Consider the following 17990-nt stretch of genomic DNA (forward strand, 5'->3'; position numbering starts at 1 on the left):
GATGTGGCATAATTGCGAAACGTGTTTAGTCCCTTGTTTGAGCCGAATCTGGGTTTAACATGATTTGTGGAGCTCCCTCTGGTGTTGTGATCGTGGTATTCACTGACCTTTGGGAAGTATTTTGTCATGTACATGGGTACCTTGGTCGTGTAGTGTATCTTGTAGACCAGGCCCATTGCAAGTTGCTGTACTCTGTCGTCTACTCTAAGCCATCCTAGGTTGTCAAAGTGGGCAGGGGTGAGGTGGGTTCTAGGAGTAAGGTCAAGCAGTAGTCTGACCAGTTTGTTTTGAGATGTTTGTAATTTTGTTTTTAGCGCCTTTGAGGTGCTTTGGTACCATGAGGTGCAAGCATAGTCGTAGTACCCTTGAATGAGTGCTCCTGCTAGAGTCTTCAGGGTATTCTTGTTTACCAGTGAGTAGGCCTGCCGCGATAAGCAATAAATCGATTAATTGCCGCGATAATTTAAATGAATGCAATGATTTTGACGGACGCGATTAATTGCTATTTGCGCGTTTGTTTTAATGAGGCGGAACCAGTGCCCCTTGTCAGTCACTGTCCGTGTTGGGAGGCGGGCCGCTGGCTTTACTACAGCACAGCACAGGAGCTCCGTGGGGCAACACCACATAGCTTAACTACATTTCTCAATAGTGTTGCTCCTTTTAACCAAGTAGCGTTATTTGTAGTGTAACGTTAGAATAACACAGAATAACGTTAATACAATTACATGCATCATTGTTTACAATGAACGGGTGGGGCTAGTCAAAGGACTGGAGACGGGGACAAGTTAAACATGAATTAATTTATTATAACAGGTCGTTTTCGAGTCGTGCTGCAGTGCCTACGCACCACAGCTATTCTATTATAATACTGCTTTGACGCTTCCTCCTCATCGTTGATTGCCTGTAGTAGCTGCATCTAACGTTAGTAGCTAACGTTAAAACTAAAAAACACAACCGGACGAGACAAGTTGTCGGCTAGGATAATCACAACAATACTTCCGGTCCGGTCGGTGGGCTTCAAAATAAAAGTCTTAAACCGGAAAAGACGGAGCGGTGGGCTTCAAAATAAAAGTTTTGGGAAATACATTTCTCAAAAAAATTCTCTAACCGGTCGCAATAATATCGCTTATCGCGATATTTTCGGGGGCAATTAATCGCCCAGCAAAATGTGTTATCGTGGCAGGCCTACCAGTGACGAGATCCGGTACAAGAATCGAGTTTGTTGGTTGACTTTTTTTATTACATTGGATGCCATTTTGTCACAGGAAAGATTTGCCTCTAGGATGGAACTAGAGTTGTTCCGATACCGATACCAGTATCGGAAATGCCGCCGATACTGCCTAAAATGCTGGTATCGGTATCGGCGAGTACACGTAAATTCTAGCCTCCGATCCCATGATGTAATTTATCTCCTGCCGAGTCCTGCGGAGAGTGAGGATTATAAAATGAACATGTTTTAAAGTGTGATGCTGTGTCATTTTAACAGCAGATACACTTTCTTAAATTCCATTGTCCCCGACAGTGCGGTGTGACGGGGAGCTCGGACGGGATGTGTTTTGCTGGTGTTATGATAGCATTAGCTGGAAAGATAGTTAGTTGGAACAACATCCGCTTTAACGTTACATCAAATCAGATGATCGCCTGTCCTTTCTCCAGGACCTAACACTGTCCGTGACCGTCTATCAACAATAATGCACCCACGGTGAATTGTATTTAAGTTAAGTAGCTACTGACTAGCGTTAGCTGACTATTACTAACGTTATCAAATGTCAATGCGGGAAGACGAGCTAGGTCAGTTAGCTTAGCTTGATAACGTTACCGTGTCTAAAGTTGGTGCTATTTATAATCCAGCAATAATGGCTGCAGACCTGCAAGCAAAGTACAGCAAGTGCCAAAGGATAAGAGTCTGAGGCGGAGTTTCAAAAGAGAATGTTGAATATTTATTTTGCATCAAAAATCACAACATGAACGTTCTATCTGCCACTAGCTTACAGACTGAATAGGGTATATCTGCAGAGCCACGGAGTAGCGAGTGCAACACCGTTTAATGTCCGTGTGGATCATTGGAGTAGGGTATATCTGCAGTGCTGCAGCCCATACTCATTGATTAATGATACTAATACAAATCTATACAATCACCTGTTGTTGAATAAATACCATTACTTTCCAGTTATTACTAAAAACAGTATAACAGTATCCGTTAAAAAAAAAAAAATATATATATATATATATATATATAATTTTTTATTTTTTTTTGTATGCACTGGTATCGGATAAATATCGGATCGGCTGATACCCAAAGCTTAGGTATCGGAATCGGATCGGAAAGGGAAAAATGGTATCGGAACATCTCTAGATGGAACCCAGGTAGGTAATATCTTCTTTCCTTGTGACAATATTGTCACCCACTGTAACTGAGAAGCCGTCGGTCTTGCTGAGTTTGTTATTTGAACCGAAGAGAATGGACTCTGTTTTGCCCATGTGTAATGATAGTTTGTTATCAGCGAGCCATATGCAGATTTTGCCTAGTTCTGAGCTGAGGGTTTTTTCAACCTGTAACTTGTTCTTGTCAGAGACCAGCAGGGCTGAGTCGTCCGCAAACAGGAACAAGTTGCAGTCACAAGCTGACGACATGTCATTTGCATAAATTAGGAACAGTAGCGGACCTAGTATGCTTCCTTGTGGAACACCACAGCTTACTAGTCCATGGCTAGTATTTAGCCATTGGTTCTTTCCCTCTAAGCTAGAATTAGAGTTTTGTATAGCCTAATTCATTCTATTCATGTGTTTTTCTTTCAGGTAACCTCTCACACTGCTCATCAGTATAGCCTACTAGTTCTCCAAAACACTCCACAATCACAACATGAATACGGAGAAGGACTTTTCACCTTTGACTCCCAACATAGTCAGGGCGCTCAATGACAAGCTCTATGAGAAGAGGAAAGTCGCTGCCCTAGAGATTGAGAAGTGAGTACAGCCTCGAGTGTCTCTTTCAATCCATAACTTGTAAAGTAAACCGTCTTAACTGTGTTTCCTGTGATGTTTAAATGAAGCGCTCTCTCTCTCTCTCTGCCCAGGGAAGCATGTTCCTATGCGTACAGATATAACAGGACATGAGTCTGGACATTAGCCTACGTTGAGTAGGGTTGCAACTAAGTAACAATCGATGAATCTGTCTTTTTTAATCTTATTATTTTGATTAATCGGATAACAAATTGCCTCGCTGTACATCCAATGGCGTCAACAACAGGCCATGGAGGTGCATCATGACATAGATAGACCCAACTAATTGTTTTGATTATAAAAATAATTGCCAACTATTTTCTATCTATACGAATTTCAGTCTACCTCACCAAGGCTACTCAAGAGGTAGTTGATAAGTCTCAACTTTCCTAATTTGATTCTCTATAGAAGTGTTTGCTGGCTGTATGCCGCGTGATTATGAATGAATGAATGAAAACTTTATTTAACAGATTGCAGAATGGGTACAATACAGTACGGCTAAATACACACAATTGTTAAGGGGATGCAGACCAGAGAAAGACGTTTGTCTTGTTTACATCAGGGTCCCCCATTTTCAATTCATAGTGACATTTAAGACATACGCAACATATATGACATGACATTTATGGCATAGGGACATACATGACATACAGGTATATAACTGTTACATTTGTGACATATACGATATGCTATATTACTCTTCATAAACCATGTGACGTCATCAAACATGCCTATATATTTAGAAAATGATGGCCTGCAAAGTTGACAGAGAGAGAGAGCCTGATGGGAGAGTCTGGAAGAATACTTTCTGCTAGGCACATGGCAGTGGACTGTCATCTGTATTTCCTCTTCCTGAGTCTAGGGGACATTCTTGAGCCATCATGTGAGATGCATGTTATAGCAGGGAAAGATTAGGGGGAATCAGGTGGTCCAGCCCCTAGCTTCTGAAAGAGTCTCTACTAGAGCCACTGTAAAATACTTTTTAACATGTTGTTTCTGGAGCCCTCTTTGTTGGACAATGCCTAGGCTAACCGGTCATGTCCGCTTCCATTCATTGTGCTAAGCTAGGCTAACATGCAGCCAGATAGCTTTCTACTGAACGCACAGAGCGGAAACTGGTATCCATCTTCTTGTCTCTCTCTGGAGAAGACGGTAAGCTAATGTCCCAAAATTTTGGCGTTTTTTTCACACTGTAACAGATGGACGGAAGGACAGGCTGGGCAATATGGCCAAAAATTGTATCACGATTAAAAAAATATATATATTCCTATATTTTGATATCGATAATTATTGATATTTTTATTAGTATTATTAGTATCTTTTTTAAAAACTCAGTACAGACACGGATATCAATAGTTAAGATGGATGTACTACCTAGAATCAACTTCTTCAGTTCAATGCTACCGTTACCCCCTCCAGAGGGTTACTGGAAAAGATTACACTCCTCCACATACAAATTTATTTTGAATAACAAACCACGTATAAAACGATCCACCGCACAGAGAAATAAAGCAGACGGTGGCATGGCATTTCCAGATTTTTTCCACTATTTTAAGGCGTACACATAGGGCTGGGCGATATGGCCTAAATATGATATCACGATATTTTCTGACCTTTCGGCGATACACGATACACATCACAATGTTTTTCTTTTTTTCCCCAAACAATTCATTATGAGGCTTACCAAGACAGTATTTGAGTTTGCAAGCTAACATTAAAGACTAAATAAAATACCCATGCATTTAGCATTTTTATATTATATATTAGATTTAGATTATTGGATTATTAGATTATATATTGCATATATTTAGCAATGAGATATTATATGATTTAGATATGAAATATGATTAATTGAAAATGGGGGACCCTGATGTAAACAAGACGAAAGACTTTCTCTGGTCTGCATCCCCTTAACAATTGTATGTATTGAGCTGTACTGTACCCATTCTGCAATATGTTTTTTTTTATCCACTTTTTCTCCCATTTTTCCATATTTTCTCCCATCCCAATTTCGTATCATCCAATTCAACCCTCCCCTGTCACGAACGCTGTTTCTTGCCTCCCACAAGCCGGCTGCAATGTGGACTAAGTCATACATAGCACAAGTCCCCTCCGGTACTTGAGGTAACAGCAGTCGCATCTTTTCACCTGCGCAGCTCGATCTCTCAGTGTCGAGGAGTAACGCGTGGGAGGCTCACGCTGCCCCCGACACTTCCTGATTCTACTGCGCAGGCGCACCAACCGACTTGTAGGAGTCGCTTGTTCACAACGTTCGATCCCCACCCTTCAGTTTTCCCTCCCCGTAATACGGCCAATGTGTATTACTGCGGACGACCAGCCAAACTGAAAAACAATGTGGAGAGCTGGATTCGAACACGCAAATCCTAGCGTCTCCACACTGGTGGCGAGTGCCTTGCCCACTACACCACCTAGCCGCCCTTCCATTCTGCAATATGTTAATAAAGTTTTAAATCAATCAATCAATCAATAAATAGCATTTTAGCATTTTTATGAAACTACTGTATATTTGTATGTCTCTAAATGTTTTGATGAATTGAAAATGGAGGACCCTTATGTAAAAAAGCCGAAAGTCTTTTTCTGGTCTTCATCCCCCAGTCCACTGTTGTTGTATTGAGCTGTACTGTATTGTACCCATTCTGCAATCGTTAATAACGTTTTCATTCATTCGATCATTCAGCCGGCAACAGCATAATTTTGATTGACAGTCGAGTCTGCCAATTACGTCACACCGATTGAACCCGCCCTGCTGTTCTTAGCACCAATCGGCAAGCTCTATGCGTTTTTTACTTCCGCAATTGATTTTGACGAGAGCTGAGCTCAGCTCAACGACAACAACAGCTCCCTGCGGCAGACGAGTGATTACCAGCGCACCGCAGCATGACTAAACAAGCCATAATGATTTTATTGCAACGAATGTTATAATAAAAGCCTTTCCATACATCTGTCTGATTGAAAACTTTATTAACAGACCGCAGAATGGGCATGCACAACTCCGCACGGGCTGAGATATGAACAGTAACGCTTGCTATCTATGTCGTCATCGGACGTTGCTATGTTTGGGTAAATACGCTAATGTTATTGAACGTGTAACTAACTATATAACGTTAATGCCACAAAACGAATGCCTTTGTTAATAATAATTAGTAACTTTGATGCAGTAGTGTGTGTGGGGGCGGCGTTGTTTGAACGGGTGTGGACCAGATTGACGCGACACAATCCTCTTGGGCAAAACATCACGATATCCACAATACGTTAAAAAAGTGTATCGTTAATGAACTGTACCCGATATTTATATAATATCGTCATATCGCCCAGCCCTACGTACACATTAAGACCATTGACAACATGGTTTGACCCCCAAGCATTAGTATCCTGGAGAAAATTAGAAGAAAACATAGTAGCCCCACATAGACTGAAGGACATAGCATACACTAAACTACCAATCAAGCACTGTGAACGACTGTAATTATGGCCCCATAATTACCCATGCGATCCGGATATGGCGTGAAACACAAAAAAAATATCCTAACCCACAAAAATGGCACAATCATACTCCCTTATTCAATAACAATGCACTCTTAATTGAAAAACGACCTATAAGATTCCCTATATGGGAAGAGCAAGGCATACACTCATTAGGGGATGTTTTTAACAAACAGGGTTTTTGTAGTTATGGAGAAATATGCAAAAAATGTAATCTCACCATGTCCACATGGCTTTTTTACATACAGTTACGGCTATGTTTGAAGTCTCACAGTGTTCCATTAGACATACCAATTGAACACCACAGATACCACAAATTCTTCTATGAAAGAGAGACATCGAGAGGTTTTGTTTCAGATTTTTATCATCAATTACTAACGTCCTCGTATGAAACCCTCCAACTGGACTCTGTCTGGAGGAGGGATATACCAGACCTGGAAAGTGACTTTGATTGGCAAGGAGCCTGGGCAAATGTCCGACTTACATCAAGGAACCCGGACCATCAACAAATCAATCTTAACTATATTCACAGGACATACTTGACTCCTATAAGACTGAACAGAATGGGTCTTAAACAAGACTCCAAATGCTCCCAATGTACAAACTGGGACGAAGGGACATTTATGCACATGTATTGGGACTGCCCACCAGTTAAGACATTCTGGAAAGATGTGACCCAACAAATATCAAAACTCGTATCTTGGAATATACCTGTACACCCCTCTGTATTACTATTGAATGATGTTTTTGAGTTTGCAGTAAATCCACAGCTAAAGAGATTGGTTTTATCGGGTATCACAGTAGCTAAAAAGCTGATCGCATCACGCTGGTTTCAACCGGAAAAAATGTGCCGGAAAGTTTGGTTTCTTACATATCTCGATGTGATTTATCAAGAAATATCTACAGCAAGAATTCTGGGTCTCAATGAATCCAAAATGTCAATGTGGTTAGAAGTGGTGGAGAGAATAAAAGCTAGCTTATAATGGTAGTGTCTGGTTAGGAGCGAGGGATAATGGAGGTACTATCCAAAGAGGGGTCCGGGAGGGGGGGGTTCGAGCTGGAGCATATGTGTGTAGGTTTTTAGATAACAGGTATTAGGGGTATATCCTGTATAAGACATTGGTATAAATGGTAATTTCGTTGGATATGTATATCCAACGTATATTAATGCTTGTGTATCTTATCGTGTGTTGTCATGTTTGTTTATGTGTGTTTAAAAAAAAAAAAATCTTTTTTAAATGTTTTTTTATTATTATTTAAACAACAAATGTATGTTTATTTAGCTGAAACTGAACTTAATACTTGGAAGAAAACTGAAACCCTCTTCTATCACTTTGACTCACCACACCAGTACTTCTGCCCTTTTTCACTATACTCTTTATATTACATCTCCTGAACTGAATAATCTATTTCAACGTCCATTTTGAGAAATCAACTAATCATATACAGTGTTTCCCATATGTGGCCAATCACAGTATCAGCCAGACTCGCCACAAATACATTTCCCAAGTTAATACGGTAGCACATTAACAGTGCCGAGTGTGGTCTTTACGCAACTCTTTCTGCTGATCAATTATGCGTATCTTACCCTCCCAAGCTTCCTACCACCAAAAATAACCTAACCTGAGGTAAACGTCACATTTCCCATCCCTACATAGCACCATAATTGAACTGTGTGTTTGTGTCTCTCCTGCCCAGACTGGTGCGTGAGTTTGTGGCCCAGAACAACTCCACTCAGATCAGACATGTTATCCAGATCCTGGCCTCTGAGTTCGCCCTGTCGCAGCATCCCCACAGCCGCAAGGGAGGTCTCATTGGACTGGCAGCCTGCTCCATTGCCCTGGGCAAGGTAAGCGTACCGACAAGATACTCATGCATAGAGAAAGATATGCAGATGGACACACATTATTAGGGATGGGTATCGTTAGGATTTTATCGATACTACTACTCTTATCGATACTGCTTAACGGTTCGGTACTTTATCGATGCTCTTATCGGTTCTTTTAGATTATTTTGCAAGAAAAAAAAAGACAATTAATTAACACTTTGACTGCCATGAAACGTCTTTTCACGTCATTGCTGGCCATGCTCAAGTTGCCGGGGGACGCTGTACAGCGTCCTTATATCAATATTTCAAAAATCTGCGATCGGATTCATATGTCCCCTCCGCTGGCCTGAGATCCACCAGCAGGACCCACTGAGCTCTCTGGCGGTTCAGGAGCGCCATCTGGTGGCCGATCGGCGCAATCGCCAAACAGGATGTTGAATAGAGGTTGTCCTAGACGACCGTAGTACTTCCGGCGCTCGCTATAGGTCCCGCGACTCTGGCTCGTCACACTACACAGTGATCAATTGCCAATAACTCGATAAACAACATGATTTGGACGTATATACCATTATACAAGCTGGAGATGGACCGGGTAAATTTACATCCCATAATGATAAGATTTCAACTCGACGATGATCGCCCAACGGCGCGCGGAGACTGGGGTGAGTTTCAGCGTGTAACGTTACCGTCTTCGATACTAACTGCTATTATCAACATTTGACCCACATTAGATGATTGGTATAACGCTGCCCACGGAATTATAAACGCCCCCTAGCCCATCCGGTCAACATCAGATGACGTGTAGTAACTTCTAGAAGTACGTCTAGTTGGAATTTTTTATATCGCGCTGATTGCCATAAAACTGTATTGCATCATCAATATAATGCATTTGGGGCTATAGATCACGTTCTGGAGAAAGCTGCAGAAAGAGATGAAAACATACTTATACATTAGACCATACTTTACTATGAATATGTGAATGAAAAAGTTTAACGTTGCTACACAATGAACAATACATATAGGACTTTGAATGGGCCCTAATAATGGCAATGTAGCAATAGAATTTAAAAAGTTATAGCCATGCAAAGAAGGGGTACTTCTCCATAGACAAATAGAGCCGGCAACCTATGGTATATCATTAATTTAACCCAAGGCAACCAAAGTGTTAAGAACAGAATCGACATTGCTTTATTATTCTTTTATATAACTATATTAATGCACATGGCTACTTTTTGATCAATTAATACAAGCAGTCAGATAAATTAACTATTTTGGGACTTTCTATTTTATTTATAAAGTTCTTAAATTAGAATGTCCCACCCAATACCCAGCTGTTAAAAATGGTTCAATACTCCATTTTATTAGCAGAGATACCTTTAGAAACAAATGATGCTGCATTTTCTATGAGTTGAGTGGATGCATGACCGGAGCAGTGTGTGTGTGAGAGAGCACACACTTTGCGTAGTGGGCGTGTCAACAGTCTCAGCTGAACTTGCACCAAGGCATAGGGAAATAGTCAGACATCCCAGAATTATTTCATAATACAAAGTTTCTGAATGGACGTTTGGATTAAACAAAGTTGTACGCAGTGATGAACGGTCTTTCCCCGCGGAACACAAGGTACTTAACGTTGCACAGGTCGTCAGGTCATGCTTAGCTTGCTAACGTTAAGATAGCAGTGTAACTTAATGTTACACACGTTGCGCTATGCATGCTTAGCTTGCTAACGTTAACCCTTTCACTGCCACACGACAGAAGGTTAACCCTTTACTATCACACAACCGACGGCGATGCTCCATCATTAGCATCATTAGCTCCGCATCCGCGGAGCTAATGATGCTAATGATGGAGCATCGCCGTCGGTTGTGTGATAGTAAAGGGCTAAGCTAACCTTCTGTATTGTCACAGTGAAAGGGTTAATCGGCTGTCGTGTGGCAGTGAAAGGGTTAATAGCAGTGTAACAACTTCATGTTACACATATCGCGCTCTGCATGCTTTTTTCGAACGTTTCATTCTCTCCGCTATGATGAGAGCAGACCTGTCTGTGTGCTTCAGAACAACTCTGAAGTTGTAGGCTGTACCCGTATGCGTGTGTGTGTAAGAGCACAGCACAGCTCCGACGCTCGCGCAGAGAGAGAGACCAAGAGATCGAGAAAGTGGCAAACAAGATTAGTTCGCAACGTTTAAATTCCTTGAAAAAAAAGAAAACGATAGCAGAACCGATAACGTCAGATCTTATCAATACTTTTTTTTCTAATTTAGAACCGGGTTTCGGGGACATCCCTACTACACATTATACATGTATACACACGGATATATTTGCATCTCTATCTCTTTCCTTTTGTTAATCCAGTGTTTCCCCTACCATTGCCTTGGTGCGGCGGCCCGCCCCCCTAACGGGAACAAATTTCTTTTCTTTTTTTTCTTTTTTATAATTCTTTTTTAAGTTTGCTTTAATCACAGTAACGTTGGCGAGCTAGCTAAATTATACATAAATCGGTTTTCATATAAATCAATCTTCACTAAGACTTTAGACCGGTGGTGCGGCACGGTCTACAGCAGGGGTCAGCAACCTTTTTGAAATATAGTTGTAACTAGTGTGCCTTATCAACAATATTCCATGCATCGTAATAATATTTTCTCATAATCAGGTATTTTTAATGATAATTTCTACATTATTACATCATTATTGTTATTGTTATTATTAACAATATTATTATGATGGTTGTATCAACCCTAAATCTGAGTTGGGGCGGGGGTGCAATGCAGACAAACAGTTTTGCTTTACTGAGCTCCGTTATCTGGGCGCTGTAGTTGGTCACTTTAAGCTGCACACCGGAGCATCTTTTAATCCAGCTGTTTGCTGTTCTCTGATATTTTCTGACACTTCAAGCTGACACGGGGATATCTTTTATCCTTGATTTGATTGTCTCTTTGTTTGGCAATCCTTCAAACAAAACATCTGAGCTACAGAGAAAAGCCTCCTTGATATACTCGCCATCAGTGAATGGTTTTCCACATTTCACAATGCAATAAGCAATGCGATAGCTTGCTTCAGTTGCGTGGTTTTTAGCAGTCGTGAACACTTTGAGGGTGCTGGCTTGCTTTCCATACCTGGCCACGGCACGTTTAATCGATTCTGCCTTATCCGCCTGATCTTTGAAACTTTTTTGATGCTTCGTCTCAAAATGGCGTTTCACACCTGACGTTCTGCAAACTACATTTTCTAAACATAAAGTACACACAACACGGTCCTTCTGACACACAAACCCGTAGTCGTCTGTCCACGAGGGCTGGAATGCCCGAATTTCCTTTGCTTTAACTTTCTTAGCGGGGTTGCCATCATGAAAGACGGCACATACAGAATGCAACCGCAGCACTGTGTGATTACCTGGGAACTGCGCGCGGGTGCGGGAGGCCAGCTGACTGCTGACAGCTGAGCACCATGGGAACAGCTGTATAGCTGTCATAGGGGTGTGCAAAACAGTCGACTTACAAAAAAGAACCTGTGGGAGGATTTCAACAAGATAAATGCAACAACAGTGCAAAATATTTCACTATAATATTTCAAAGCAAAAAAAAAAAAAAATATGATTATTATTATTATTTTTTAACGCTGCCCCCTGTGCCAATGAAAATGCCCCCGCGTGCTTATGCAGGCACGCGTGCCTAGGGTTGCCTACCCCTGGTCTACAGAGACGCAGAAAAAACCTACCAAATCCATTCCGAGACTGACTAGAGTTGCGCGTAACAAGTCTCAGTCTCTCTCTCTCTCTCCTTCAAGTAACGTTACACTATAAAAACGAACTGGATAGTTGATATATGAACTGGATAGCTCATATAAGCCATTCTCCCTTTCTGTGTGTGTGTGTGTGTGTGTGCGCGCGTGCCTGTCCCAACTCTGGTCTTTGGAAAGTTTGATATTTACTGAGGATGGCCAGATAATGTTGATATTTAAACTTAAAAAATAATTATACAGAGAGAAGCTTCAGCAAGTACAAAACGCTGCTGACTGACAAAAGAGAATCCCTCACTGAGGAAAACACAAAGGCCTGAACCATCATGTATCACAATGGTGATGTCAGCCAGAGATGGGGAGAAACGTGAACCTTTAAAGGACATCTCTTTGAAATAAATTACATTTTACAGTTTTTTTTCTTGATTTCTTTTAAATCAATTATTATTTTGTATTATTTAACTATTTAATTATTATTTAGTTATTTCACTGCACTGGCAGTTGAACTGCATTGAACTGAACTTAATTGAAAAAAATAAACCTCATAACCTAACTGGCACTGAACATTGAACTACACTGGCACTGTTTGCAGATGTACTATTATTAAAGTTAGTTAACGCTTTCAGTGCCACTCACGAGATTTCTCGTGTTTTTTTATAGGTGGTTGCTAGCCACTCACGAGATTTCTCGGATATTTTTTTATTTTTTTTTGCGATCTGAAAAATTATTGCATCACCCGAGCCTACCCGAGTATAGCCGAGGGGCGCCGACGATCACTGTGGAAAAAAGCGCCCCCTGTCGTCTCCCAGATGACATAAGTGATTTTGGAATGGACTCAATGAAAATGAATGGGGAAAAAAATCCGGTACCACATTTTCCAGTTCACTGATCCAGCCGGGGTTACCACAGTTCATTCTGGAGCCTCAGATCCCCGCGGATCATAGAGATCTACTGTGTCGCGTTGGATCCATACACTTATCGATTTTTTTCGAATGGTGATCAGGAATTGGAATATACCAGTTGGATACCATCTGATGTCAGGTAAGGACTCTGTGTTATCAGTGGTAGGATAATCGGAGTAAGTTTGATGAAGTTATAAGCTGTTTTGTGAAATGTCTTCTTTCAGTTTCATTGTAAAAGTCCGAGAGGAAATCAACGGGGCGATTATCAGTGCGCGGCCGTAATGTGCGTGCGTGCACGTATAATATTGATCATCTAGCGTTTATTTGAAAACGATTCATAAAAAGGCCGACGAATATCAACGTTGTGGAATATTCCACTAAAAGACGATTTTCATAGAATGCTCCAGAATGAGCTGTTTTTTATATCAAAACGGGGGCTTTTCTAACTGCTCTGAAACGGAAACGACGCGATAAAAAAAGAATCTGCCTTCACAGCACTGACTGGAAAATAGTATTTGATAATGCGATGGGCAGATTAGACACATAGCCATAATTTAAAACATAGATTAGGCGTGGTTAGGTGGCCGAGCGGAGATTGCGTTCGTCACCAGCCCCGGAGCTGAGCTGGATTTGCCTGTTCGAATCCAGCTCACAGCTCCGGGGTTGTCACCAGCTTGGCTGGCCGTCTGCACTGATACAATTGGCTGTATCAGAGGGTGGGAGAAGCTGGCGGGGTGGGTCCGGGTCGTTGTAAACAGCGACTCCTACAGTTCGGTCGGGGCGCCTGCTAAGCGCGGATTGGACGTGAGGGGGATAGTGTGGTCCTCCCACACGCTACGCCCTCTCAATGAGAATCCGCGCTGCCAGGTGAAAAGAAGCGGTGATTGGCTGGACGTGTGTCGGAGGAAGCACGTGGTAGCCTCCACTCTCCCAGATGATCTGACTGTGGGGGGTAAGTGCGCAGCGACCAGGAAGGGACTGGGAATTGGCATACGACTAACATTGGGGATGGGAGAAAATCGGAGGAAAATGGAGGGGGAAAAAGACCAAAAAAAATTCAAGCGGTAAAACGGAAAACCAGGCATGGCATTGAAAGAGTTAAACACATAATTTTGTATTGTTTTTGTTGGTTAAATAAAAAAAAATTAATTAGAGAAATCCGAAAACAGGAAAATTAAAAACAGAGAAATCCGAAAACAGGAAAATTCATAATTCAAAATCTGCTTCGTTCTGATAAACTGACTCTTTGGTCAGAGCGTCCAGTGTGCACTCAGAATTTCCGAACAACTTGAGTGTGCTCGCTCTGACACTGGTTGTAAATAGTTATGAGTGTTGTATGTGCCTCTCTCAGTGTTTCCCATTAATTACCTAGACTGATACATTGCCAATAGGGATGTATCAGTAGTATTGGCAGTGGTAGTAGTCGTAATAGTAATCCAGTATATTTTTATATTTTCTAAAAAATAAACCAGTTCAACACAGGTAACCACTTTTGCTTCATTTCATTTGAGTGGTTCTCAAACCTCTCCTCGAGGCACCCCAGCCGTTCCATGTATTTGTTAAATTCCACCAACAGCACACCTGATTCAACTAATAAAGGGCTTGTTGAATCAGGTGTGCTGGTGGTGGAATTTAACAAATACATGGAACGGCTGGGGTGCTCCGAGGAGAGGATTCGGAAGCACTTCAATCTAGTCGATTTTGTGTTTTGAGCACAAAGTTAATCATAGATCTGGCCTCTTTATTTTGCTCTCGAAGTGCACCAGATTGATGCATTTAACTTTAAAATGTACAAAAAAAAAAAAAATCCGGGGGACCATGCCCCCAGACCCCCCTAGAGAGTCCGAGGTTCACCCACCACAGTCTCATAAAATCCTGTGGGAAACACTGTCCCTGTATTGTAAATAGTTCATATGTGTGTTGTCACTACTGTATGTATAATTGTAAATAACCAAATATGTGCAATCATTTAATTTCAGCTCAGTGTAGAGAAATGCACCGATACTAACAACCGCCTTACTGCGCGCGTTGTCAATGTTGTCAATGACGACACTGTTGACACCATGTATCCGTGACACGCGCGCCCCAACGACAACACTAGTAGTTTGGGGGGGCCTACCACCCCCCCTGAAAGAAATCCTAGTGGAAAAAACAGTAATCCTTTCATTAAGTCAGTGAATGACTCTTTCACCCGACTAACAACAATATCTGTCTGTCTGTCTGTCTGTCTGTCTGTCTGTCTGTCTGTCTGTCTGTCTGTCTGTCTGTCTGTCTGTCTGTCTGTCTCTCTCTCTCTTTCTCTCTCTCTCTCTGTTCCCCTGTTCCCCTGTTCCCCAGGACTCAGGTCTTTACCTGAAGGAGCTCATTGAGCCGGTCCTCACCTGTTTCAACGACTCAGACAGCCGACTGCGCTACTACGCCTGCGAGGCTCTCTATAACATCGTGAAGGTGGCCAGGGGAGCCGTGCTGCCCCACTTCAACGTGCTCTTTGACGGTCTCAGCAAGGTAAAATAAACAACAAGTTTTAGTGTTACTTGATCAGCCTACATCGCCACGGTAAGTCGAAATAATAATAAAAATACAACTTTATTTGTATAGCACCTTTCATACAGAAACTGCAGCTCAAAGTGCTTCACAACAGAACAAAGACAGGCATAAAATGAGCACATAAAGTGCAGACATATAAAATCACAGTTTTTCACATTAGGATCTAACGTCCCAACAGGCCACCTTGTTTATGGTTTGATTCAGTTTTAAAAATAGACAATAATAAAAAGACTAAGATAGAATAGACAGAGTAAAATAGTGCAGCAGTGCAATAAGTAGTAGAATAGAATAGACATGAAATGAGCACATGAAGTGCAGGCATATAAAATCAGTTTTTCTTTTTTTCAGTGCTATAAAATAGTTCTGGATTACGGTTTAGCAGTTTAAAGTAGGGATGTCCGATATTATCGGCCTACCGATAAAATCTTTATTTTATTTTATTTTTACATTTATTTTACCGTTTATTTACCCAGGCAAGTAAGAACAAATTCTTATTTTATTTATTGTGAAAAGTATGCATAATGTTGTGTTTTTGGGGGGAGAAACCGGTTGATATCGGTATCGGAAATTAAGAGTTGGACAATATCGGTATATCGGATATCGGTAAAAAAGCCAATATCGAACATCCCTAGTTTAAAGTCGTCTCTACCTTCTCTGTTTGGTATCCACAGTTTAAAAACTGACAGTCTTCCCTCCTGTTTGAAATAGTGGTCACACTTTATTGAGTTGGACATATGGTGACCAAACATCCCGATTTGTGCGGGACAGTTGCGTATATGAACACTTTGTCCTGTGTCCTGCAACAGAAGAAAATTACGTCCCACATTTCAATAACCTCATACTTACCAGTGCCTCCTCTCGCCGGGATACAGACACCCCGCTGGCTACTGCGAGCTGTGTTGTTGTGCGCAGTTTTAGTTTGACTACAGCCCACTCCATGACGACGAGTAGTTTTGTATTAGCCTGCCACGTCAAAGGGAAGTAGTGGAAAGTAACTAAGTATTTTTACTCAAGTACTGTACTTTTGTATAATTTTGACGTACTTGTTCTTTACGTGAGTATTTTCATTTTAGGGAAGTTTGTACTTTCACTCCACTACATTTCAAAGAAAATATTGTACTCTGGCCTCCTCCTTCCTAAGCATCCCAGAGGCCTCAAATCAAAGTAAATTTCATGCCTTACATGCCAAGAGCGAGGGTCTACTAGAGCAGCCAGTCCAGCAAGAAATATAAATTCCTCGAACATACAGCGCACCACACTCTAGTCTCCATGGTGCTGAAACCTTTGTCTCAAATTTACGGAAGCTGTGCTTTTGGGAGAGGTGGGTAATACAAGAGCATGGTATAATCAGCAATTAGGACACTACAATAATCAGCATTAGTACTAATGATTACATCTAAATGCTTATATTTAGATCTAAATGCTTTATACATTATGTAAACATTATTCTTACATAAGTATTCAGTATTACTTTGCTGTCCTGCAAAATCACCATGCTGTCCTACATTTGGATTAACAAGTTGATCACCCTACGCACACTAGCTTTTTAACTCTTAACATTCATTTAAATCTTTGAAGCCATTGGTTTTTTTAACTAATGTGCTCTAGATGGGCAGAAGCATCAACTTGTTGCTTCCCTTGTCTCTCTCTCTCTCTCTCTCTCTCTCTCTCTCTCTCTCTCTCTCTCTCTCTCTCTCTCTCTCTCTCTAACCAGCTTGCTGCAGACCCAGACCCTAATGTAAAAAGTGGATCTGAACTCCTAGACAGACTTTTGAAGGTGAGCACTGATTGTGTTTTGAAGTACCCATTGATTGACAAGGCTTCTCAGCGGGTGTGGAGAGGCACACTCGTTTCCAGTGGAATTGGCTCGGGTGTGAGATTTTAAACAAACATCAAGACATTTAATTAAATTGTAACCACGTCTAGGAGCTCATTTTGTTTGGTGTTCTTCTTGTGTAAGTGTGAAAGACTGCGTGACGACATGCAGCATTCAACATTTTTGTGTGTTGCAGTTGAATCTTTTTGCAGTAGTGGCTGTAAAGCACAAAAATGGTTATGCCACTAATATAAGCTCTTTGTATTCTTAGTAGTTTCCTAGCTCTCACCAGACATTGTATCTCACCTAACCTGACTGCTGTTTCTCAATGAGTGTACAAAACAAGCTCTGTCGTTGTTTTTATAGCTTCAAGCAAAACGGCAGTCAGATAAGGAGAGGCTGGAGTGAATGTACATTTTTGAATAAATAGTTAATTTCTTTTACAATGCAAAAATGTTTGTGACCTACATGGTATAAGCTCTGTGAAATTACTTTATTTCAGTAGCTGCGCCAGCTACGGTCATGCCCCCAGAACTCAGATGCAGAGTTCTGGTCAGAGCTAGTAGTTTCTATGGTTTTAATTGCATGTATCAACAAGTCAGTTCCAACAGTAACAATGTAGTTGGAGTTAAACCTTTTCATTATTTCACATTT

General features: G+C 41.3%; 1 protein-coding gene across 1 annotated transcript in view; it reads left to right on the forward strand.

Annotated features, from left to right (window-relative positions):
• vac14 (vac14 homolog) overlaps nt 1-17990 on the forward strand; it is a 197936-nt gene that overhangs the window by 1092 nt on the left and 178854 nt on the right. Inside the window, exons 2-5 of the mRNA XM_084334890.1 lie at nt 2800-2967; nt 8206-8356; nt 15311-15478; nt 17235-17297. Of these exons, the coding sequence (XP_084191016.1) occupies nt 2864-2967; nt 8206-8356; nt 15311-15478; nt 17235-17297 (486 nt within the window). The 5' untranslated portion in view covers nt 2800-2863. The remainder of the gene's footprint in view (nt 1-2799; nt 2968-8205; nt 8357-15310; nt 15479-17234; nt 17298-17990) is intronic.

Source organism: Notolepis coatsorum (assembly GCF_963971535.1).
Source record: "Notolepis coatsorum genome assembly, chromosome: 18".
Taxonomy (NCBI): domain Eukaryota; kingdom Metazoa; phylum Chordata; class Actinopteri; order Aulopiformes; family Paralepididae; genus Notolepis; species Notolepis coatsorum.